This window comes from Prinia subflava (assembly GCF_021018805.1).
Source record: "Prinia subflava isolate CZ2003 ecotype Zambia chromosome W unlocalized genomic scaffold, Cam_Psub_1.2 scaffold_37_NEW, whole genome shotgun sequence".
Lineage (NCBI taxonomy): Eukaryota > Metazoa > Chordata > Aves > Passeriformes > Cisticolidae > Prinia > Prinia subflava.
Window position 1 is genome coordinate 1235482 of NW_026960612.1, and position 26107 is coordinate 1261588.

A 26107-nucleotide genomic window follows, 5' to 3' on the forward strand; every position below is an offset into this window, starting at 1 on the left:
CGTCACCGTAACTCCGCTTGTTGGTTTTACTGAAATTCTGTAATTTTATTTTTTTTAATAAACCAAATTATATTTTATTGGAAAAGTGGATTGGCATTTATAACAGGAGTGTTATAAATGTCAATACAATAGTCCAATTAAAATTATAATTTTTGGTTTATTAAAAAAGGATCGAATTACAGAATTTCGGCAAAACCACCCACAATGGAGATGTGTTGACGATTGACCCGGGAATCGTCAGCGGTGAACTGGGACGCAGTATCTGGCCAACTGCCGTCCCCCCTGAGTTCACAAACTGGCCTTGTTCGGGGCTTAGTTTTTACACACTTTATTCTGCCTCTGGCAAAAATTTCCTCATAGTCCTTTTGTTTCCAAGCTAGTTATTCAAATTCATAGTTCTCTCCGGCTTAGCTGAAAAGAGTCTCCTTCTCTACTGCAAGGTGTTAATTTTTAGTTTCCCATGAGTGAATGGACACCAAAGTTTATGAATGGTAAAAGTTCATCTCCGAAGATGTTGATGATGATGGTTCACTGATGACGCTTTTTATGAGGTGCTCTGATAGCTGATGAGAGTGCTCTGATGTAGTTGTGCATTTCTGTACCCGAGCAGGTGTTTCTATATAAGGAAGTTAAACTAGAATTTTCTATAGCTTGCTCGTTGCAATTGGCTCAGTACCAGCACAGACACAGTGATAGGGCTTTAGAAGTGCACCTCAAAGCCTAGTGTCCATCTCATTGGGCAAAGAGCCAAATAAGCCCACCTAGACCATCGAGTACTAAAGAGCCTGCACAGGGGGTGCACGAGGCTTTTTGGGAGTGCCTTAGCCAGTGTAACTGTGCTTGGTACACTGTGCTCGGCTTCTCTCTTTTCATTTTGTAATGTTTATTATTTTTGCTGTTATTAAAACCTTTATTTTACAAAGCATATCCTGGGAAGCCGTATCGCTATTTTATTAAGCCATTACTCCGCTGGCTGGACCCTCGGAGTTATCGAGAGAAATCTCGATACTCTGATTGCTCTGTCATCCAGGGAGGGGAAGACTGATAGCTTATCTTAATGTGTCCTTTTCTGATGCCAAAGAGAAGGCCAAGGTTTCCCGTAAATCCTTTGTCTCCTTTCTAAATGAAATTCCAGGGTGGTGGCTGCCTCTATCTCAGAAAAATTCAAGGCAGACTGAAACTATATTCTCATATAACATATATACAGTAGTTTTCATAACTTTTTTAACATGTCATAACCCATAAGAACATGAATTAACATCCCATATTTTTCACAGGTGTGTTTTGGGTTTTTGTGTGTGTGTTTGGGTTTTTTTATTACTACTTTTTTTTGAGGGAAAGGAAGAGAACTACATGTCTTTTTCCTCTAAAATTTAAGTGCCCCTCTTCGAAGCCTCTGTGTGGTGTTTTGCATTTGCCAAGCAGGGAACCTAGAGCTGGGACAAGGTTCTAGGTTTGTCCTTGGCTCTGGAAACAGAAAATGTCGGGGTCTTACCTCCAACTGCCGGGTTTTTGTGTTTGGGAATGGGGGGAAAGGATCATCTGTATTTCCCTCCCTTCTAAACCACAAAAAAAATAGGTATTTGCGTAAGGAGCATTTGAAAGCAAGTCCTGTGGGGGGTGTAGAAGAGAGCTCACTTCTTTTTTTTTTTTCTCCACAAGCAGGACATCTGGGTTTATGCTTAATCCTTTATAAACTTGGGCTCCGTCACATCTTGCCAGGCGCGGGGCAGTGTCAGGGCCCGGCCTCACTGCCCGCCCACAGGCCCGGCGGGACGGGGTCAGGCCGCCTCCCAGCCTTGCCTCTCATCCGCCCCCGCCATCGCTTCCTGCCCGCCTCCGCCATCTTAAACCGCTATGCGCCGGCAGCGGGGCAAGGCCAGCGGTGCCGCTGCCTGGGGAGATGGCAGGGCCAAGCACGGAAGCTTGGACATGGCTGCTGCGGCCGCCCAGGGCCACCGAGCTGCTGCTGGTGGCCCTGTGCTGGCTCGGCTGCTACTGGCTGCTGCGGCGGCGGCCGCAGGCGCTGTCGGGGCTGCCGCCGGGCCCCGCGCCCTGGCCGCTCGTGGGCAACTTCGCCTTCGCCCTTCTGCCACCTCCGCTGCTGCGCAGGTGGGCGGTGGACGTGAAGGGTGACCGGCTCTCCCCTGCCTTCTCACCCCATGTCATTCTCACTGGCCTCACCAAGACGTACAGCAGCGTCTTCCGGCTCTTCATGGACAACCGCCCATTAATCATCCTCAACACTTTCGGGGCAGTGTGGGAGGCGTTGGTGCAGAAGGCGGAGGTGTTCAGCGACCAGCCCTCCGTGCCCATCGTCCTCATGATCACACACCACAAGGGTAAGTGCCTGGGGGCACCCCGAGTCTCGCCCGGAGAGCTGCCGCATGCCCGGTGATGGCCAGGGTGATGCTTAGGAGCGATATGGAGCGGGAGCTGCTCGGGACCATGGCTGCTCTGCCAAAATTTATAAATAATTCCTACAAATTGTGGGCTGAAATGTTTACTTGCTTTTTTGTTCCTCACATATGTCCCTCGCCCTGCTGCTGACAGAAAGCACTCAGAGAGAAACTTGACCTGCCCTGAGGTGCAGCATCCCCACGAAGTTGGCAGTGCTGTGCCATGCACCATGGAGCATCTCTGGGTGACCGAAATCAGCCTGATCCCTGTAGCTCTGTGTACAGTAAAGGGACTCTGCAGTAAAGCTGCTGAGGTAGCTGGGGTGGTTTAAACTGGAGGAGGCTCAGGAGAGACCTTACCTCTCTCTCCAACTGCCTGAAAAGGGCTTGTAGCCGGGGGGAGGTGTGCCAGGTCAGTCTCCTGGGTAATAAGGGATGGGACAAGAGGAAATGGCCTCAAGTTGCACCAGGAGAAGTTTAGGTTGGGCATTAGGAGAGGAATTTCTTCACAGAAAGAGTAGTTTGACAGTAGAATGGACTGCAGAGGGAGATGGTAGAATCACCGTCCCTGGAGGCCTTTATGGAAAGGCTGGATGTGGCACTCAGTGTCATGGTCCCATTGACAAGGTGGTGTTCGGTCATGGTTTGGAATCAGTCTCAGAGGTCTTTCCCAACTTCATTGTTTCTGTGACTGGCATTTGTGCAGGGGTTTAAGGCACAGTTGGTCTGTCACCTGGGGGCTTTCTGATTTTGGCTATGTGAGAGGAAGAAATTTTGAGTACTTGGGCAGTGGTACAAAACTGAGCACTCTCCCAGTTCTTACCAACGTAGTGGTGGGAGAGATTAGGCTTCTGTGGAGTCCCATGGCTGCACAGTCCGCGCTGCCTGTGTGCAAGCTACTGTTGCTGAGATATTTGCAAATGTGTTATTCTGCTTGTCAAAACTTAGTGGGCATATTTGGGTTTGGTTGTCTTTTTTTTAAGAGTCCAAAGGAGAGTTACTAGCTTTTGCAGGAAAAGAGCATGAAGAGTTTAAACACATGCTGACAATACTGTGGGTAGAATTTCTTCATGTTTAATTTTGATGTCATTACTGATCTCAGTGTTTATGGAAATATACTTACCCTTTTTCCATTTAGGAGGTGTACCCCAGAAAGCTTGTTAGTATGCTAGCTTGTTGTGAAACTTACCTTTCCTTTTTTTTTTTTCCCCAAGGCTAGGGAAATCTGGTTTTTAAGTGCATGAAACATTTATCTTTTTTTTTTCCTATACCAGAATTGCCCCAGTAAAGAGAAGAAGAAAGTGAGGGACCTAGATTGTGTTTATTAAAATGCTATCAGGGACCATTGCTGAAATTAGTTTAAAGAATAAAAAAATAAATTATGAATTCTGTTGATTTAATAATATTGTTCCAAGACCGATGTTACTGGCACGTTGTTATCATGTGTGAGTATTTTTAGTTACAGTACTTTAGCAAGAACTGGAGGAGGAAAGGGGAAGAGGAGTTAGATAATTTTAGCAGGGCTGTAAAACCTCATTTCATGCTCATGGTGGATTTCTTTTTTCTTGAATGTTGTGAATCTCATGTTTCTTGTTCTCTGCCAGACTTTTTTGAATATGGTGAAGCAAAGAGTAGCCAGGGCAGTTGGCAGCTTCCACCAGTGGGTGCTCCAGGAGAGTTGGAGGTACCAGGAACCTGTTGTCCATAGCCAGAGCATGCTGCAGCCAAGCCCAGGGACGGTGCCTATCTGTGTTGCACTGTGGCAGGAACATTGTGTTGCTCTAGGTTTGGTTTTATCTGGAAGGTCGCTATAGCTGTGCTCAGGCATGAGGACTGCAGCATCAGGGCTGCCCAGTGGTCCATAAAACATCCCCAGCTCTTCCATAGAGCTCGCTTTAGCAGCATGCTGAATTGCCACGGATGTAGGAGTATTGTAGAGTGAACCACAGGGGTGGTGTGTTCTGAGTGCACAAAGGGAGAAGTTGGTGGGTATGGGCAGTGGGGCCACTGCTCCCCGCAAGCTGGTTCTCCAAATGCCAGTGGAAGTTACAGATACTGTCCCCTGTACTGGCTTGGGTTTAGTGGCAGCATGAGGAGATGACTGAGCCTCTGCGATGCTGCGTTTGTGCTAGCAAGTGTTGCCTTTTTTGTGTGTGGTTCATGGGGGAGGTCAACGGGTTACTGCACTCAAACGGGAGGCCTCTTAAGATTGTTTTGGGAGATAATTTCAGGAGTTCGTGGGTGAGATGTTGCTGCAGGTCAGGACAGTGGCAGTTGTGTTACTGTGCACTAGGAAAGGAAACAATAAAGGCAGGATGATGGGTAACTTCAGATCTACCACTCACAATTTGAGTACTACAGCTCTGGGAGGTTTAGTGCCTATTATGGGTTCCTGCATGTCCTTGGGTTCATTGGGTTCCTTCATTCTGTAAGTGAGCTACTGTGGTATGAACTTACAGAGCTGTATTCTTGTAAGCTACATTTGCTGGTGTAGTTTTGTCTTTACCTTGAGCTGCCCTGCCAGGTATGGTATGGAAGAAAGAGGGGCTTAGCTGTGTGGCTCTATTGCATATAAGATGCAAATAAAATAATTGTGTCTGGGGGAGAGCAGGTAGATGTATCAGAAATGGCAAATACTGCATTTCAGCAACTCGATTAGCAAGTGAGGGAGGCCTTCTTGGCTGGATAGAAAGTGCCACAAGAACTTAAGGGAGAAGGCAGTAGTCAGTTCTTAATTCTTAATTAATCATCACATATGTCTGCAGACAGAGAAATTGTAGACTGGGAGAAACAAGACATTTCTGTGGTCTAATTTTAGTATTTTAGGTCTTTGTATTCTATAGCTACAAGAGGTAGTAAAGACTGAATCTGCCGAGTACATGGAGTCAGAGTGGTTGTCTGCCTCTATAGCCCTGCCTTATGCATATCCACATGTGGATATCTGACAATACAGAAGTTGAATGTTATTAAATGTCATTACTGCTGTGTTTGTTAATGTCCCCAGTAGCAGCACTAGAGCTAGCAGTAAAAACTGATGGGGATGGAGGACAGTAACTAAGCCATTGCCAGAACTTGCTTCTTGTGAGGATTTGAAATTTTTTCATGTAAAAAGGGGGAATAAAATGAACTCTCTGGTTTTGTGAGTTTGTTGGTTGTATTGAAAGGGTTTCATTATAAGTTTATAGAAATTAGGCCTCTGCAGCGAGCATGAAGTCCTGGTTATTGTTGCTTCAGAATTTACTATTGTATGTCCTTCAGGTTTTGTAGTTGTTTGTTTTGTTTTGCTTTAATTTGTTTTCAGGGGAGGTTGTTTTTGTGGTTAGAGGTTTTTTTGGATTTTTTTTAAGAGTAGAGATGTCTCTGCTGAGTAACCTGGCTTTTGAGGGCAGGCAGATTTTCTTTGAAATCAGCAAAGGACTATTCCATTATTGTAGCTTGGTAGGGATGCAGCTGAAGATTTGCTTTCTTCTCTTACCTCTGTTGTTCTATTTTTATGCTCTTCTTCTTCCTTAATCTGTCTCCTACGTAATTCTTTCCCAATTTACAAATCAGTTATTAGTATTCTGCAGCAGTTTGGACTTTTGGGATGTCAGAAAACACCCATGGTCTATGCAGGACTGCTGGAGGGGCTCACTGACTGTGGGGAGGTGTGTTGTTGGTGTTAGCTTTTCTGTGGACCTAGGCAAGTCACTTTTACATTCAAGGCAATAGGTCTGTGTTGTGGTGTGGGTTTTTGCTTTGAGTTTTCAGGCCAGCTTTCTATTTCATTTATGTGTTATGGTTTAAATTATGCATACCGTTATATGTCAATTCTCTGTATCCCTGCCCCTGTTTCTAAAACCTTCCTTGCCAATCTCCCCTATCTTGATATATCATTTGCTATTTTGTGTCGTTCCACTCCTTTTGCTATTTCTATTGGATTTAGTTCTGTATTCCCCGCCTTAGACTCCTCCCTGAGTGCACCCTCATTGTTTGTTTGCTTTGTGTCGCCCTTTCTATAAAACCCACGGTCAGAGGCGTGCTCCCCGGTTCTTGGGGTTCAGCTTTAGGCTTTATTCTTCAGTTGCACCTTTAATAAATCTCCTCAGTTTACCCCAAAACCTGTCTCGCCTCTGCTTCATCTCTGCGCCCTAGAAGCAATCGCTAAGAGCATCCGAGTCCCTGGGCGGGGAGGAAGAGCTCCCCGGGGGAATGTGTTGCACCCTAATGCTGCCGTGCAAGTCCTGGGAAACACACACCGCGACAGGTCTGTTTTCTTTTATGAAAGCATTTGGATCCTAAAACTATTTTTCCTAACAACAAAAGAAGAGATTGTGGATGAATAGCCTGTTTTGGAGATATTTGTTGTGGGATAGAAATAGTGATAACTTTGTTTTGTTCCAAGAAATCGGTGTTTCTTTCACAACCCAGCTACAAACCTTGGAAATCCAATTTGGTTCTTGGACAAATTCAGCCCCAAATACTCCTGTTTTTTCACTTAACCTACTTGAGAACACCAGTACTAACAGGAAACAGTTGAGAGAGGAAATCTGGAAAGTTTTTGGTTCTGTTTTTGAAGGACCAGGAAGTGGGCATTCGAATAAATAGCCTGAGGGATGTCTTCATGCAGAGAAGATGAAATACAGCTGATTCTGGGCTTGTCCTGACTCTTCCTAATGTTCTTGTTTAGGACATTTGAAGCTAGGTCATGTGTTTGTATTCACTTAGCATTAAAGGCTAGGAACATGAACTCGTAATAGAAATGTGAGTAATGTTAAATATTGAAACATGGTGTATCTTCTAGTGTTTATGTACTTCTTCTATTTTCTTATGGCCATTTCTCCTTTTAAATTCAATATTAAGGTTTGCAGTTGACAGAAGAATTGATGTTGCTTTTACAAAGTAACTTTTTTGTTTCCAGAAAAAAAAAAAAAAAAAAAAAAAGTGGTGTCATTTTACTAGAAGAACAAATCCAGAACTAGGTCATGTTTGATGACTAAACTTTCTCAGGTTAACCATGGAGTATATTCAAAATTGCAGGTTGTGGTGTCTTTGGTGTGGTCATTTAATTCAACTTAAGAGATGTTTCTGTTTGAAAGTGAGTAATAGGGATTTAATTTAAATGGTGTTTCATAATGACACAATCATGCAGAACAAGTGCCTCGGGGCATCAAAACTGTTAAGATGCAAATCAAGCCGGGTTTTGCCAAGGGTCTCTGAACCTGTCTTCACCTTCCCAGTTCTCTTGCAGTGTGAGTATCCTGTATTTTTATTATAACTTAAAGATAAAGCTCACTTGTAATAGACACAAGAAGTTTGTATAACACGAAGGGAAAAAAATGCAAATCAGTTTTTGTTTTAATGTCTTCTGTTATGCCTTGCTGAAGAAGTTCTTGTCTCAGGACACTGGGGAGAAAAGGCTATATCTAACATATGTCCCAGACTCACCGTTCCCTCTTCTCCATCTATTTGTGTCTTGCAAATTCTAATGAAACTAGTGATGTAACTTGAGTATTCATTTCAGTGATGAGAAAAAAGAGAGACAGGATTTCCAAAAGCTATAATAAAGAACCTTGTGTTTTTCCTTTAGCTCCTAGACAGGTGGTTGGGAGAGATTTGCTGTGTATCATTTCCTTCTCCTCTGGCTCTTGGGTTGCAGGCATGTCTAACTATTTCTAACTGAAAATTAGGCATTTTGGTTTTAGTCTCTCCCTTTTTCTTTCAGGTGTTATTTTTGCACCTTATAGCCCTGTCTGGAAGCAACAGAGGAAATTCTCTCAACACTGTGTCATTTTGGAGTAGGGAGGCACAGCTTAGTGCCTAAAATCATTGAGGAGCTGAACTTTATAAAGGAGGAAATGCTGAAACATGGAAAGGATTCATTTAATCCCTTTCCAATCATTCGTAATGCAGTGTCCAATGTTATCTGTTCCATGGCCTTTGGCAAGCATTTTAACTACGAAGATGATGAGTTCAAGATGATGCTGAAGAACATGGCCCGTGCCCTGGAGCTGAGCGTGAACAGCTACATGATCCTGGTCAACATCTGCCCTTGGCTCTATTACCTTCCCTTTGGGCCTTTCTGGGAACTTCAGCAAACTGAGTTAGACATTACTGCTTTTCTGAAGAGAATAATTGCCCAGCACAAGGATACACTGGATGCAGCAAATCCCAGGGACTTCATTGATATGTACTTGTCCTGGTTTGAGGGGAAGTGAGTTTTTCAAGAGGCTGTGGTCAAACCAGTCAGTGGTCAGGTTTGAATGTTGGCACTTTTAGTGGCCACTGAGGGGTTGGACACGCCTCCGAGGACACAAGGGGTTATAAACGAGGCCTCCCAGAGGGACTTCCTCTTTTCTGGCTCTGCTTTCAAGAGAGGAGCACCATTTCCCTCCTCCCCTACCCAGGCTGGGTGGGCGAGGGGGGCCACGTGGCCGGGCTGAGGGGAACCACACGGCCAGGCTGAAGTAAGCTGGGGCCCCGGGTGGGGGGAGAGAGTGAACAGGACTGGAGCTGAGCTGGCCCGATCCAGGATGGAGGGGTGGAAAACTGGAGGTGTCTTCCATCCCGTTGTCCCCGTCGTCCCCATCTCCCCCGGGAGAAGGTGCCCAGCCGCGTGTGGGAGTTGCCGAGCCTGGGAGTGCCTGAGCCTGCACCCTGCCGGGAGCCAGAATCTCTTAACCCTTTCTTGCCAGAAGGAAAATTTTTTCCCAGACATTGCTTCTCATGGCTAGTGGTTTCAGAAGAGAAACAGAAACAGCCTGGGGCATAGATGATAAAGCACAATTGGAAAGAACCCTAGATGGGCAAAGATTGAAGAGGAGTGGCTTCTGAGCTGGACTTTTCTTGCATAATGTTAGCCATAGACTGAACTCAAGTCTCTTTTGAACATAAACTGCATTTGGGTGGATGCAGCTGCCTCTGCTTTTGCTACAGTGACTGGCATGTTAAGAGTGGAGCGAACAGAGAAGAGAGGGGGAGGGTGTGGTGGCGCCCTCTGCCCTCAGGGAAGACCTGCTCTTGGAACCCTCGGCCCCAGGGGAAAGATGGGGAGAGCCCGGCATGCAAGCATCCTTAAAAGAGCCCTATAGCAGCTTTGGCCCATGGACAGTGGTGAGAGCACTGGACATGGAAAAGAGAGTGTCACCCTGGCAGACTTCTCCGGGCGGTGCCACGGGTGACATGGAAACACATAAGGGGTGGACCCTTGTTTTCTGAGGAGCAGTCTGTGGTGCGAGAGAGACTCCTCTCTCCCTTGCTGAATTGAAGATTAGTTTTTTGAGTGGTGATTGATTTAAAACCCAAGGTTTTGGTCTATGGAGAGTACTGTGTAGGGGGTGGAAATTGGGGGAGGAGAAGAAATGTTCTGGGAAGTTTTCATTTCTGTTTTTGTGTGTGTTTAGAGTTTCCCTTTCTATTTCTGTTCTTATGTAATGTAATAAAGTTTTGTTCTCTGTTTTCAAGTTTTAGGCCTGCTCTGCTCTGTTCTTGACCACATCTCACAGTAGCTCATTAGGAAAAACATACACTCATGGGTGCATTAACAACTGGCCAGTGCTAACCCATGACAGTACTTCATCCATGAGGAAGAAGAGAAGAACAAGGAGAGCAGTTTTAATGACGATTACCTGTTTTTTATCATTGGTGATCTCTTCATCGCAGGCACAGATACTACTTCAAACACATTGCTGTGGTACCTGCTCTACATGTCTCTTTACCCTGAAGTACAAGGTAAGATTACTTTTATTCTAGGTGATTTATTCCAGACTGTAAAGCCCCAGGTGGATGCTCATAAACAGAAGCAAGCAGCATCAGTAAAGAAATCATTTGGAGTACCAAGGGTTCATGTTGTATGTATGATTTGAAAGGCTTGTATGTAATCAGGCATCTTCTATCCTGCTGTTCGATGATGATTTTTGGGTTAGTGCTATATATTAAGTGCTAAATGGCCCTTTAATATGTAAATTTCTTCTGGTTTGGGACAACTTAATCTTTCCCAAGCAATTCCAGGGAACTTTAGCATGTTTGAAAAATTTTGGCAGTTGTGACATTCCAGGCAGATAGTAGTGATATGTGTGAAAATCATAACACTAAGTCTGCTTTATGTCTCCCTGAGCAGGGAGGTTCTTGAGCCTGGCAGCAGAGTTTGGGGAAGTGAAACACTACCTACTGTAGAGGAAGATCAAATCAGAGACAGCTTAAGCAGACTGGACTTGCACAAGTGCACAGCACCAGCTGCCATTGTCATTAGAGGGCCTCTTCCCATCAGTCTTGAGTGCTCATGGCAGTTGGGTGGGTTGCTGATGGTGAGGGGTAGAGGGGACAAAAACAGAGGCAGAACAAATTGATCTTGTTCAGTGTTAGGGAAGGATGACTGAGGGGAAAGCTTATGCTTTCTATAACTATCTGATCAAAAGATGCTAAGAAGATTGAAGCAGTCTCCCCTGAGGTGTGCAGTGGAAGGAAGGGAAGCAGAGGAAACAACCTACAACAAGAAAATTCTGATCAGATACTAGGAGAAGAAATTGCCCCGTGAACATGGCAAAGGAGTGACACAGATTGCCCTGAGAGTAAACAGAATGTCTGGTTTTGGAATTTTTCAAAACTAAGTGGGTTATGACCAGTAGTAGTCTCATCTACCCTGAGTTGGATCTGTTTGGAAAAATCTCTTTAAATAGGTCAGGATCATAGTTTATTGCACAAAGTCAAACAAACTGTTGACCAAAGATTGCAAAATAGGGCACCAGTTCAGTACATGGGGGAGAGCATTCACTGGGGAAAAATCTAAAGTAAACTTTTATTTTTTATTTTTAGGCTTATTCTTCTGTTTTTAATGTTGTGTAACTGCTTGACTTGATATGCAGTTACATGGATGAGATATATTCTAAATTACACAAATGGAATCTAGAAGAGTTTTGTGTTTGTTTTTTTTAACCTCTTTTCCTTCTGCCTGATGCTGTATGTGTATGTGCTAGTCAATTTTCACTTTTCTGCTGATCTCTAACAGTTCTGTTACCTCTCTCTGATTTCCCCTTATGCTGTGGTGTGGTGGTGTGGAATTAAGTTCATAATAAGTTTATTGGGTTTGTGCAGGTTGATTGTACAATGGTATGTTCCTTGTACCCTATTTTCCCCTGTTGGTATTATCCTGGCATTCCCTAAGTCATATAACTCTTCAGTTATTTGTCAATCTTTTATCATGGTCTGTGTAAACCCCTCCCTGTTGTCCCTGATTGGTTTCTGTAATGTCACCCCATGTTCGTACCACCTCTTTAGTTGAAACCCATTGGTTGTAACCTCCTTACCACACCCCATTTCACTGCTGTATAAAACGGCAGGTCAGAAGAGCCTCGGGGGCAGTCTGAGCATCTGGCAGGTGGTAAGGAGGTCCCGTGGGACCCCCAAATAAATCTGTCATTTTTACCGGACTGGCTCCTCCCTTCTTCTTCTCCGTCGTTGTCAGCATTCTTCACCGCCTCACACAGCCTCTCAGGACAAGAACTCACAGGGACCAGCAGGCTTGCGTGACTTGCCTAGCTGTACCCTTTAGCCTGCTGCGGTGCCTGAGCTAGCTGGGGCAGGCAGAGAGACTGAGTTCCCTTAAAGGCACCGCGACAGCCTGGCGTCCAACGTGGGAGCCTGAGAAGCTCCACGGACCCCGCAGAGAGGACTGGCAAGCCACAGTGTGAAGCTCTGGGCTTGCGAAGATCGTCCTTGGACGTCACGCTACCACCGGTCGTAGCAGCCTCTGTAATCGGGGTCTGATCCTGGTGGACGAGGAAGGTGGCCTCTCTAGGCACTCAGGAGAGGTCTTTCTCAGATGGAGACCCCAGGATCAAGCGTTGCACTCAAGCTGGGTAGTGGTGAGTACCCTTCGTTCCTCTGTGAGGACGCAGATGTGTGTGTCTTAGGGATTGAGTTTCTCTCCCTCCGTGGGCGATTCGTGCAGTGTCACCCGAATCGTCGGCTGCGCAGCCCCAGGGGTGTGGGTTTTGACCCCTCTCCCTGGTTTTGACTCCCCGGCAGCTTTAGGTTTTTTTGTGGTTTTTTCGTGCTTTTAGTTTGTGCAGAGTGAGTGTCAGCTCAAGTGGCTGTCAGCTCCAACAGGAGCAGATTGCTGTCAGTCAGTTTAAGTTAAGCACAGTGCCCCAGTCTGGCTTTTTGTGAGTGCTTGGGTTTTTGAATACTGGATTTTGAAGAGTGCTGTGGTTTCTAATTTCAGTTGCTAGCCTTATTTAGTCTTGATCCTGTGTGTGTGAGCTGTACTTAACATCGAGAGCAGAATGGGTGCAGGTCTCTCCACAGCTCAGAAGGGGGTGTTTTATGTTTTAGCTGAAGTTTTGAACTTAGAGAAAGTTAAATTCTCTAAGGGTTGTTTGAAGCGGTTGGTCCGATGGCTTTTTCTACATTTCCCTCAAGTATCCCTAGCACAAGTCCACAGTGCCCAGTTGTGGTGCACTGTGGAGCAGAAAATTTTAGAATTGGCTAATGCAGGGGACAAAACAGTTCAAAATTATTCATTCCTGGTCCTGCAGCTTAAGGCTGCCACACTGAAAGACAGGGAAATGGAGGAAAAGCCAGGTTCAGGACAACCTTCCCCAGTTTCTCCTCGTCCCAGTCCCAACCCCTCTTTCCCAAGAAAAGGGATTCTAAAGGGAGTGACAGCCCCGAGGTCTGTCAGCTCAGGCTCCCCACAGGTCCCTTGATCCCCCTGCCTGAGCAGTCGAGGCCAGACTGCCCGGGACTCCTCTGAAAGCCCTGGCCAGGCAGTCCGAGGATCATGCCCTCCCCAGACTTTCCGAGTTGAAAAACCTGAAGTTTGTTTTAATTTTGCTGCGCCACAATCGTCTCAAAATGGCACCTGTGGTTATAATTTTGCTGCGTCACAATGGCGGCGATCACGTGCCGCAGTCGTCGTCTCAAAATGGCAGCGATCACGTGTGGTGATCCTGGTCCTCTTTGTCCCTTTCTTCTTCCCACAATCCCTTCTGTTCCTCCAACCCCTTCCGGTCCCCAACTCCTCCCACTTCCCCAACGATCCCACCCACTCTCCCTGCCCACAGACACACCCCTGACGTTGAATCCCCACCTCCCTCAGCCTCACTGCTCACCAGAAGTCGGCCATCTTGGATTTCTGGTTCCCACGCCCCCACTTCTGGTTCCCACGATTGGAACCCGGAAGTGTGCAGCCGGGAACCTGGAAGTCCCCATGCCTCTTTCACTGCTGCCCCAGTGACTTACAGAAGATCTCGGGGAGTTAATAATGCCAATCCTAATTGGCATGCCTTTTCCCAATCCATCATTAGAGATCTGTTTAAGGCACATAAGGAGTATGGCAGAGAAAGTCCATACTTCAGAGGTCTCCTTGCTGCTGATCTTTCAGGAATTGTTACTGTTCCAGCAGATCTCCAACAACTGTTTGCATGCCTCATGAATACAACAGAATCTAAGCTCTGGGAAGGGGCATGGAAACAGTTGCTCAGAGATTCACTGCCACATCTCCTGCAGCAACCAGACACGGCAGTTGATGAGCAAGGCAGTGCTCTCACCCCTGAGTTGCTCTGTGGTGAGGGACAGTGGATGTCTGCCACCACTCAGGCTTCCCTAATCCCTGCTCCTGCCCTTGATGTTGTCAAAGAGCTTGCATGTAAAGCATTCTTTGGTCTGCAGCCTCATGGTCCTCTGCCTCCATATACTCAGATTAAAGAAGGGTCAGCTGAACCTTTTGTAGATTTTCTTGAAAAATTAACACGAGCTATTGAGCTCCAGGTTAAGAATGAGCAAGCTAGGGAAGGGATCTTAGAGGAAATTGCTTTTGTGAATGCTAACGAGTTTTGTCATGCAGCAATTTTAAGTCTTCCTCTAGACCCCCCTAGAACTCTTCAAAGTATGCTACAAGTCTGCCAGATAAAGGTGCCATTCCTGACCCCGAGGCATCCGACACGACTGACCCAACTGCATCGTACTTCACGTGAAGTCAACGTTGTTGGTGCGACCGCTGCAGATTCTACACATTGCAAGCCTTTGCAGCGCAAGCCATCCTTTCGCCAGACCCCGATAAAGCCTTGTCTTTTGTGCGGGGAGGGTGGTCATTGGGCAACTGAATGTCCAGTCAAAGCTCAATTCCAGGCATTCAGACAGCAGACTCAGGGCAAGGAGGGGAATTCACAACACGTAGCACCACAGGGAACGCCATGCCCCAACCGCCGTTTCCAAAAAAACTAAAGGGGGAGCCCGGGTCCACCCAGCACGATGACACCAACGGGGTGGACCGGGCAGGGAAGAAAGGGGGAGAACAACCACACTGTGACACAAAATTACCTGACACGACTCAATCTTTAGAACATGACTTGGGAAAACCGATTTTAACAACTCATTCTACCTTTGAACCTTAGAGGTTGCAGCTGACGGAATCTTTGATTCTCAATGACCGCAATTGGCACTTCGTCGTCATCAATCCTGACGAGATAGAGAACTGGCCTCTAATTGAAGGTGAGTATCTCATTGTTGGGGATTGCAAATTTACTCCGCACGAGATTGAGGTTCTCCCTGGGAGACTTTCCAGCAATCCCAGGGGCCTCATTCTCTGGCTGCAATGCATCCACCCACTAACATTTTTACCAAAAGGGCAAATTGTAGCACAGGCAATTCCTTTTGGGAATCCATCTCCGAAAAACACTCCATCAGTCAACACAGTTCAAAAGGTAACAGTTCACATGCCAAAGATCAAATAAACATTTACGGTGGAAAATCAATCTTTTGACGCAGAGACACTTTTGGACACGGGGGCAGATGTGACGATCGTTCCCACCAAGGACTGGCCATCACATTGGGCCTTGGAAAACGTGGCTGGACACGTCAGAGGTGTAGGGGGACTCCAATTGGCAAAACAATCCAAGAGCGTGGTGCAAATTAAGGGGCCGAAAGGACAATTGGCAAGTCTGCGTCCTTTTGTTTTAGATTATGAGGAACCTTTGCTTGGAAGAGACCTCATGGCCCAGTGGGGGGTCACAATTGACATTCCTGAACCCTCGCAAAATTTTTGGGCTGTGGCTACTGAGAAGCGCCCTACCCAAAGGCTGAATTGGAAGACTGATACATCAGTCTGGGTAGAACAGTGGCCGCTCACCACCGAAAAAGTGAAGGCGCTTCAGGAGCTAGTAGAGGAACAATTGAAAAAAGGACACATAGAGGAGACTAACTCTCCTTGGAATTCCCCAGTCTTCGTCATCCGCAAGGCTGACAAGACTCGGTGGCGGCTCCTCCATGACCTCTGTCAAATCAACAATGTAATTGAAGATATGGGGTCTCTCCAGCCTGGGATGCCTTCCCCAACCATGCTCCCACGAAATTGGCAATTGGCTGTAATAGACATTAAGGATTGCTTTTTTCAAATTCCTTTGCACCCTGATGATGCCCCTTGTTTTGCTTTCTCGGTACCTTCCATCAACTGAGAGGCCCCAAGGAAGCGATATCACTGGAAGGTGCTTCCCCATGGAATGAAAAATTCTCCAGTGATTTGTCAACAATACGTCACTTCTTTGCTGTCTCCTGTCCGCGCAGCCGCGGAGGGAGTAATCATCCATCATTATATGGATGACATACTCATTTGCGCCCCAACTGATGATCTGCTGGCCTACGTGCTTGACCTCACAACAGATTCGTTGGTTGCTGCAGATTTTGAGTTGCAGGACAGTAAGATTCTGAAGATGCCACCTTGGAGATACCTGGGCCTGGAAATCAGTAGGCGATACATTGTACCCCAAAAATTGGACATCAAAACCAAAGTCAGGACTCTTGCGGATGTCCATCAATTGTGTGGTGCATTGAACTGGGTAAGGCCTTGGCTAGGTCTGACTACTGAGGACCTAGCTCCTCTTTTCAATTTATTGAAAGAGGGAGAGGAGCTTAGTTCTCCTAGGACACTTACCCTGGAGGCGAAGGCAGCCCTGGTGAAGGTACAGGGGGCAATGTCAACACGACAGGCAAGCAGGTGTGACCCTGGTCTGCCATTCAATTTTATCATCATGGGAAAGCTGCCACACCTGCATGGTGTGATTTTCCAGTGGGACTCATCACACAAGTCACCGAAACAAGGTAGGAAGGGCCAAGGCAGAGGAGACCCTCTTTTTATCATAGAGTGGGTCTTTCTCAGTCACCACTGGCCCAAGAGAATGACACAGCCACAAGAATTGATGGCTGAGCTAATCCGCAAAGCGAGAACAGGGATCAAAGAATTGGCCGGATGCGATTTCCCATGCATTCACATGCCAATTGGCTTGCAAACGGGCCAAATCATGAAACCAATGTTGGAGCACCTGCTTCAGGAGAATGAAGCGCTTCAATTTGCCCTGGACTCCTTTACGGGCCAAATTTCAATTCATCGGCCAGCCTACAAATTGTTTAATTCAAATGTAGAGTTTACATTGGCCTTGAAAAGTGTCCGCAGTAAAAAACCTCTAGAGGCTCTGACAGTTTTTACAGACGCGTCCGGGAGGTCTCACAAGTCAGTCTTGACTTGGGAAGATCCCCAAACTCAGCAGTGGGAGACAGATATAGAAGAGGTGATGGGATCACCCCAGATTGCGGAGTTGGCTGCAGTAGTCGGAGCTTTCGAAAGGTTCCCCGGACCATTCAATTTAGTCACCGACTCTGCATACCTTGCAGGGGTGGTTTCTAGGGCAGATCAGGCTGTTCTACAGGAGGTGTCCAACACAGCTCTTTTTGAGTTGGTCTCGAAGCTAGTGAAGCTAGTCTCCCACCAAGAGCATCCATTTTATGTGATGCATACACGATCGCACACCGATTTACCAGGGTATATTGCTGAAGGGAACAGGAGGGCAGATGCTCTCGCTGCTCCTGCAGCAATTGCCCCACTGCCGAACATTTTCGAGCAGGCGAAGCTCAGCTACCAATTGTTTCATCAAAATGCGCCAAGCCTTGTTCGGCGTTTTCACCTCACGCACCAGCAGGCAAGGGCCATTGTGGCTTCGTGCCCATCTTGCCAATCACACACAGTTCCCACACTGCATGCAGGAGTCAATCCTCGCTGCCTGGAGAGCTGCGAGGTTTGGCAAATGGACGTCACACATATCCCACAGTTTGGCAGACAAAAGTACGTGCATGTCTCTGTCGATACCTTCTCAGGTGCAGTCTTTGCCTCTTCCCACACAGGAGAGAAAGCACAAGATGTAACCAAACACCTCATACAGGCGTTCTCTTTCATGGGCATCCCCAAGAGCCTGAAAACGGATAATGGCCCAGCGTACAAATCCAAGGAATTCTGTGACTTTCCGCAGCAATGGGGAGTGGAACATTAAACTGGCATCCACCACTCCCCCACTGGCCAAGCAATCGTAGAAAGGACCCACCAGGAGATCAAAAGGGTCCTTGCTCAGCAGCAACAGTTTCTAAAGATCGAGCCTCCTTCAATTAGACTGGCCAGGGCTTTATATACCATCAATTTCTTAAATTGCACCTTTGAGGTTTTGAACCCACCAATCGTGAAACACTTTGGATCAAACTCCAATTTCGACCTCAAGGAAAAGCTGCCAGTTTTGCTAAGGTCACCAGTCAGGCCAGGTGGAGGGCCCATACGACCTTGTGACGTGGGGGCGTGGGTACGCCTGTGTCTCTACGTCCACAGGTTTGAGGTGGGTGCCTGCAAAATGGGTGAGACCATTTGTTAAGAAACAGCCAGAAAGAAATAATGAGGTGCCACAGGTTGCATCAGCGGCACTTCACCGCAAGAAAATATTGAACCGGTTGACTCTCCCAATTCTGTGGGAATGGGAGGACCCCCTGCCCTTCTCATATTATTTGTATTAAATCTAATCGTATTTCATTTTAAGTCATTTTTTCAGTTTGTGAGGATCCAGTCCAGCTCCTGACCTTCACCATCATGGCCAGCTCCCTAGTCCTGTTGATAGGTTCAGTGGACTTTTGCAGAGCTGGGGACTTTCAGGCTGGGTTGGGTCAATTATAAAAACTTGTCTGTTAATTTTATTCATTATTATAGTTGCCTTAATTATCTTAGGTTTAGTTAGACACATGTTAAGCAGATTGATTTTGAGTGCTACATCTACCCCCCATCCGTCTGTGAATCAAGTCAGCCTCCCCGAAGATCCAGAGATCAAAATGATGGACCTCCGAGATGTTGATGGGCAAGAATATCCACCCTACGAGCAGTGGCTGACCACAGAGAGAGGATTCGATGAACTGTACCGGGAGTCAGAATATCTGCCGCCTCCACACCAATTCTCATCATTTTAATAAAAACAAAAGGGGGAGATGTGGTGGTGTGGAATTAAGTTCATAATAAGTTTATTTGGTTTGTGCAGGTTGATTGTACAATGGTATGTTCCTTGTACCCCATTTTCCCCTGTTGGTATTATCCTGGCATTCCCTAAGTCATATAACTCTTCAGTTATTTGTCAATCTTTTATCATGGTCTGTGTAAACCCCTCCCTGTTGTCCCTGATTGGTTTCTGTAATGTCACCCCATGTTCGTACCACCTCTTTAGTTGAAACCCATTGGTTGTAACCTCCTTACCACACCCCATTTCACTGCTGTATAAAACGGCAGGTCAGAAGAGCCTCGGGGGCAGTCTGAGCATCCGGCAAGTGGTAAGGAGGTCCCGTGGGACCCCCAAATAAATCTGTCATTTTTACCGGACTGGCTCCTCCCTTCTTCTTCTCCGTCGTTGTCAGCATTCTTCACCGCCTCACACAGCCTCTCAGGACAAGAACTCACAGGGACCAGCAGGCTTGCGTGACTTGCCTAGCTGTACCCTTTAGCCTGCTGCAGTGTCTGAGCTAGCCGGGCAGGCAGAGAGACTGAGTTCTCTTAAAGGCACCACGACATTGTGGCTCTTGTCAAGTAATCTAAATATGCTCAGTAGTCCAGACTGTATCACTTTTAGTATCCCATTCCTTATATCCTGATTGCCTTGCAGTTATGTATGGGCCTCTTTCTTTTTTATTCCTGGTAATACATTTCTCTTAAATGTATTTCCTCCCTAGAGAAAATACCTGAATTTGGTATCTTTTAGAAGTAGCAAAAGTTGTTTGCAGACATGGAATGGCAAACTAAGGGCTATCAGAGGAAAAACAAGCATTTTTCTCTTTGGAAAATGGTTTTGTTTTTTACACAGAAATAGAGAATTATGTGGATGGACAACATAGATCTGAAGATCTGTGAGATTTTTAAATATATGAAAAGTAGTGGAGCAGTTCAAATAACATGCTGTTGCAGAGGCTGCTGGAGTTTACATTTTGCAGCTGGTAATGTGAGCAGCAGTTTGGCTGCTCTCTGTATAGTTCCTCATATTTTTAGAAAAGCTGAACAAATGAGTTTTTCAGGATAAAGCACTGGTTTGACATTTGGTATGAGACAGTATCCTTAATTTTTAATTCTTTTTATATATTGAAAACTTTATTTATGGGTTTAGATTACTGTGGACATGCATGCCTGAATATAGGGCTATGATATGTCCCTAATAGAAGTAGGAAACCCCCACAAAGAAGGTACTGGAGAGCCACACTGTCAGCACATCTCTTTACTGTATTTTTTGTGTTTTTTAATATTCCTCATGCATGGGCTTTTCATCTGGAAAATCCAGTAGGTGGCAGCAGTGGTTCGTTAGACACAGTCCAAGCAGCACTTTGGGATGCTGCTCAGGAAACGGACAGGGTTTTTTGCATTGAGCTTTTATTTAATCTTGTATTACTGCTAAGGAGAGAAAAGAGCAAAAACTCAGAATATCAGCATCCTGGTTGGAAAAGGCAAGCAGGACAACCACAAAGTATGCAGGATATAAAGGGTAAAAAATGAAAACTGACTTTTATTATTTTTGATTAAAGGTTAATTTTGAGGTCTCCTCTTTCCAAGATTCTTTTGTGGTGTAGCCAGATTACAAGTTACCTGCAAGAAAAGGCACATCATCCTCCATGTATGTAGGTGAAACAAATCCTGAATCTTGGAAACTTCTATGAAGAGAATTACTTGTATGCTGAGCCTTCAGTGAAATGAAAGGGGCAAGCAAATAATTTGATTTTTTTTTTGTTTCCCATGAATGAGAAAGTAAAGAAGCTCATTACCTTTTTTTTTTTTTTTTTGACTTTGCAGAAGGGCAGTGTAGGAAAGGAGTATCTGCTGCTGCCTTTGAGGGAAATGAGAAATAGCTGAGTTTAGGTTCTGTGAATAGAAAGTAGGGAAAGGCAAGAATGAGCCATTAAATGGCTTCAATGCTTGCAGTAAAAGCACCACAATTCCTGCTGCAGAATGAAGTATCTAAAGCAGCTGCATGAAAAACTTTCCCAGCTCTTCACACTCAGGCACACACTGCATGCAGTTCTCTTACTGTTCAAGTTTTTAATTGCAGAGCAGAAGGTTGATGTTTTCATCATTCAAGTTACTGTATAATTAAACTCCTAAAGTAAGATTATGAATATGTTTGGAGTAGCAACAGGACTTTTTCTGTACTTTCCCAATACTGAAGTGCTAGCAAAGTTTGTCATCTCAGTACCTTTACTCTTGACTGTTGTCAAGATTGTGCTTGGTTGCTTTCTTCTTAACTGAGTCTGTTCCTAAAGCTAATGTTGGCATAGCTGTTTCAGTTAGGAATCACATCTTGGAGTAATTTTTTAGAAATCTATGTAAACATTGAAGCAAGCACAGTCAGATGAAATTGAGATGATGTCTTCTCACATATTATGTCTTTTGACTTCTTTTTTTTCTTGCTCCCTTTGAATAGAGAAAGTTCATGCAGAAATTGAAGCAGTTCTAGGATGTGACCAAGTTCCCTCTCTTGCTTACAAGGCTCAAATGCCCTTCACAGAGGCAACCATTATGGAAGTGCAGAGGATGACTGCAGTTGTTCCCCTTTCTATTCCTCGAATGGCCTCAGAAACTGTGGGTAAGCATTTCTAGAGACTTGTTACTACAGCTTTCTTCTGGGCTGAAGATCTGATGGGACATCTAGTAATAATTTACAAAGACCTCATTTATGTATTAGACCTGTAAAACAAATATGTAAAATGCCCTTTATAGGGAGCAGGAGGCCTCAACCTAGTTCTCTATGTAAGCAACATGTCTGACCTGACATCCAGCAGTTTTTCTAATCTCGAGTGATTTCTTCTCTTGGGGTCAGCTTGTATTGACTAATGTGCTTAGTCATAGTTGGCAGCTGAAACTCCCACCTTTGTTTTTGGCATTCTGACACAGGTCTGAAAGCATCAGTTTAGAGTAATTGGTTTGCTAAAGGCTTATACCATTGACCTTCACATGTACAGAAAACATTAAGAAATATCCTCTTCCAACTCATCTATCCGTTTTCATAAACATAGCTGAGCACTGGCCAAAGTCAGTGTGAGAGAGCAATACTTGCCTTTTCAACCTATTACTGAACTGATCTGCTTTTTTAAATGTTTTGCTTTGCAGGAGAGTGGCGTGCAACAAGATGAAATGAGACTAGTAATTTCAAAACCCTTGTGTCACAAGAGTTCAGAATCCATCCTTTGACTGTGGTGGAGCTCTGTGACAGCACAGGAGCAGGAGGAAAGTGGGTCACAGCACTGGGGTGCTGCAGAGTGCATTTCTGACAATTGCTGCTTCCTTCTCTCTGCAGAAGCTGTTGGTGTAGCTTGGTGTCTTTCCAGCTGCTCAGGCTTATGTGATTCTGACTCAAGCAGGGTAGCAGAGATCACCTTTGCCTTCAGCTTTTGCTACATTTGCAGCTCACAGCTAGGGATCGATATAATTTTTTGTGACATCCTCTTGCCTTTTTACTGGTATTTTTCCCATGTTTCCTTCTAGCAACTTGTCACATCTCTGTCTCTGTTTTTGTTTAAAGTGCTCCAGGGATATACTATTCCTAAGGGTAGTGTGATTGTGCCCAACCTGTGGTAGGTACACAGAGATCCTAACATTTGGGAGAAGCCAGATGAATTTCAACCATCAAGATTTCTGGATGAAAATGGCCAGCTAATAAAGAAAGTGTCATTCATTCCTTTTGGAATGGGTAAGATAATCCACATGGAGTCATTCGCTGAGTGGATGGGTGATGGTGTTTCAAGCGTAGTGTCTTAGGGGTGATGCAAAAGTTGCACATAGGACCAATTATAGAAGTAGATTTATTATCACAGTTGGTGGCATGCAAAATGGTTTGGGTTCCTAAACAGCCAGTTGCCAGATAGAAATTACGAATTGTCCTTTGATACTACTTTTGCTGTGGATGTAAATATTGTTAATATTAAATAGTACAGCTGAGTAAGGCTTATACTCAAATACAGGAGGCCAGAGCTTCAGAGTTCATAGCTTAATAGTAGTTTGAGCCTTTTTTGGACTATGGTAGCACAGGAATTACATGTGTGTTAACAAATAGGTCAACTGTATAAAGCCAGTAATACTTCTAACACTTCTTTAGGTAAACGTGTATGCATGGGAGAGCAGTTGGCAAAAATGGAGCTATTCTTGATTTTTTCAAGTCTTATGCAAAGTTTTACCTTCGTGTACCCTGAAAATGCTGCAAAACCATCCATGGAGGGAAGGTTTGGTCTAACTTTAGCTCCATGTCCATTCAACATAATAGCTTTGAAGAAATGATAGTGTCAAAAAAGATTAGGCAAAGAAATGCTGCACTTTTAAAATACAGTGCTTTTTTTATTATTTCCAGCTTATTTTGTTACTTTCTTTCCAGAAAAAAACCCCAATTGCATAGGCTTTCCTAGTCAGTGAGAATGATCCATTTAGACTTCTGGAATGAGATTTTTTTTGTCCATTGTTCCATTCCACAAATGAACTGACAGCATAGTTTTTAATTTGATATTAAAACTTGGTAGGCTTAACCTCTGTCTATCACTGTCAGTTTGTCAAATGTTGATTATGGGAGAATGGTCCAAAACATTTGTTACTGTTCTGGCAAATAGAAATCATAAAAAATTGTCAAAGCAGCACATAAACATTTCATTTACCAATGGAGTGAAGCACATCATGTAATATTAAAAGTATTTGTGAATGAGAGACTGATAGAGAGATTATAACTTAGCTTAAATAATTATGTATACTTTTTGGAAATTACCAAATGACATTACTTTTAACCTTGGAGGATTCTTTTTTGCAAGTAACTTATAGGGGTAGTAGATTGGATCCAAACATCCTTGAGATTCAGGGCTCACTATAAAAAAGAAGGTACCAAGTCTTAAAAGCCAGGATTTGAGGCCAAATGAATCCTTGAATATGCCATATTCTCAACATGAAATGAGTGTGCAGCATCTGGATGCAGATATTTTCTCTCAGAATACAAACAAGAGAGGAATTCTCTAACTAGAAACAGCAGAACTCTGTTCTCTATGGTGCCAAACATATTCAAGACATCTGTGCAGCCTCTTGGCATTCATTGTTTACCTCATAGCAGCAGTGGCTGCAGGCTGGATGGGACCAGCAGCTGCTCACTGGGGAAAACACTATGTGTGTAGTCCTGAAGTCAAGGCTGGCACTCAGGTTTTTCATCAACAGGCAGTGTGGACAGTACTGCCACAGCCTCTGGCTTTGGGAACTGGAATCTTCAAATATGGCATCACTACAGCAGTACAGGTGAAGGCCTTACCATGGAACAGGAGGAAGCTGACAAACTTGAGGTTTTACTATAATGGCTCTCTCTTTGATATCTTCCATATAGAGTAAAAATATCTGCAGTTCATACAGTATTAGTGTATTGGTACCTTACTCTTTACATGATGAATCTTAGTGCTGTTAACCACTGTCAAACCAGCTGCCAGGGAAAGCTCATGTTAATTGTTTCAGAACAGGGCACTCAGTCTTGCCTTGTATTTCAAACATGGAAAGTGATCTTTTGGGGGAATATGTAACAACTTACCTTTAAACAGTTGTTCTTAATCATTCTTAAATCTCTTTACACTCCTTTTGATCTATCAGAATTTCATATCACATGAATTAAGTTCTTATATACTCTTCTAAAGACTTTTTTCCCCTCACTGGAGATCTAGAGAATACCCAGAGCCCTCCTAATATCAACTTCACAAGACTGGAATGTGAATTTGAATGTAATTTAGAATTGGGTATTCCATAGCAGAAACGAAACCTAAATTGTAAAAGAAGAGACAACTTTTCAGCTTTAAACTAATGTCTGGCTTTGTCATTTTTAACCTTGAAGTTTTAAAAGCCAGGTAGTGCCTAACAAAGACTGTAAGATAGTTATTTTGCATTTAAATTAAGGTTTTCTGTTACCTGTTTTGAATAACAGAGTGCCTTAATTTCTGAATTATATATTTGGTTGGTCAGGTATCCCACTGTTTGTGTGAGAAGTTTCAATTCTTAATTAGGTTAACTTTGGACTATATAGGCTTGCGGGTTTGGATTTTTTGGTATGAAGTTTTTGAAAACTTAGTACAATAAAAAGTTGAGTTTGGTACCAATGCCAGTGAACTTGCTCTAAAACCTGACAGCACTGGAGAATTAAGCACTTTATTTAATTTGATTTTGTATTTTCCAATGAATAAATAGATTCTGTAGAGTTGGGATTTTTGTCTGGAAATCCTATAGTTATGCTTCATTGAGAAGCTAAAATTAAGTGCTGATAATATTTATCTTTCTGTTGAAATGCCTCTTTAAACAACATAATGATGTTGGTGTGCAACTGATCACTTGTACAAAATACCTGTCCTTTTAATCAATGAGGACACATTTGAAAAGCACTTTAGTATTTTTCTACAGATTCCAAAGAAGATGCAATTCACATAATCCCCTGATATGTGAAACTGTACATATTTGTGCTTGTTTTGCCTTCTGAGTTTAGTTTAAAATGTCACCTTTGAAAACTATCCTTTGAAAATTAGCCTTCTACAAATACTGCATTGAGAATGCGGTTTTTGGTGATATCTGTAATCAAATGCTGCAATGTGTGACAAGCAAAAATTACTGATGAGAAGTTCCAGTCATGTCAAGGTGTGCTAGAATACAGGATGCTGTTGGAAATGGCAATAGCAACCTGCCTTTCATACCTTCCAGGTGCACTGAAATTTTGACAGGATACCATGAAAATAGTTAAACAATAACATAAAAGCAACAAATTCTTTGTGGTTTTCAAAGTGTGTTGCCATCTTAGGCAAACTGTAAAGAGCGGTAGCAGATTTGGTTTGTGTTTGCAAATGTATCCTCACCCTCTCTTTTTAGCAGAGGAAGCATCTCAAATGCCTTGTTGAAAAATCTATGTTCATATAAATGGGTGACCATTTCTGAATGCTGACAATACCTTTATTTCTAAAATTACTTTGCTTCAATGTGTTTTTATTTTGAATAAAGTAATTACCAAGTAAGTGTTTCACAGCTTTGCATAGTTATTTCAGTGAGTTCCATTTACTGACAAAACTTGTGGTGTTTGGCATCTTACATCTTGCAGAAAAAGCTTCTGAGTGAGAAAATGTTAAAAATGCTTTGGATGAGGAGTGAAGGAGGTGGGGAAACAAAGTGAAATTGGGAAAGTAACATTGCCAGGCATGTTTTTGATCAAATGATAGAAAGAGGTTTTTTTTAAAAAACACTGTTACCTGGAATAAAAGAAGAAGGAAAGGTAGAGATGAGGAAGATAAAAGAGCAAATGAATTGTCAGCAGGAGGTGTGCAGTCTGCAGGAAAGAAAACCTGGGCAGAAGTTGGGCTCCTGGCATCACAGGAGGCAGAGGGCACAGAGCAAAAGGGGTGCCAAGGGG

General features: G+C 44.2%; 1 protein-coding gene across 1 annotated transcript; it reads left to right on the forward strand.

Moving 5' to 3' along the window:
- Positions 1 to 1511: 1511 nt before the first annotated feature.
- On the forward strand, positions 1512 to 25663 carry LOC134565158 (cytochrome P450 2U1-like). Its single transcript, XM_063424614.1, is given in 8 exon segments — positions 1512 to 2342; positions 8104 to 8151; positions 8154 to 8568; position 9360; positions 9950 to 10109; positions 21134 to 21295; positions 22232 to 22399; positions 22805 to 25663. Coding segments are annotated over 8 exon segments (1572 nt in total). The 5' UTR covers positions 1512 to 1903; the 3' UTR covers positions 22984 to 25663.
- Positions 25664 to 26107: the final 444 nt, after the last annotated feature.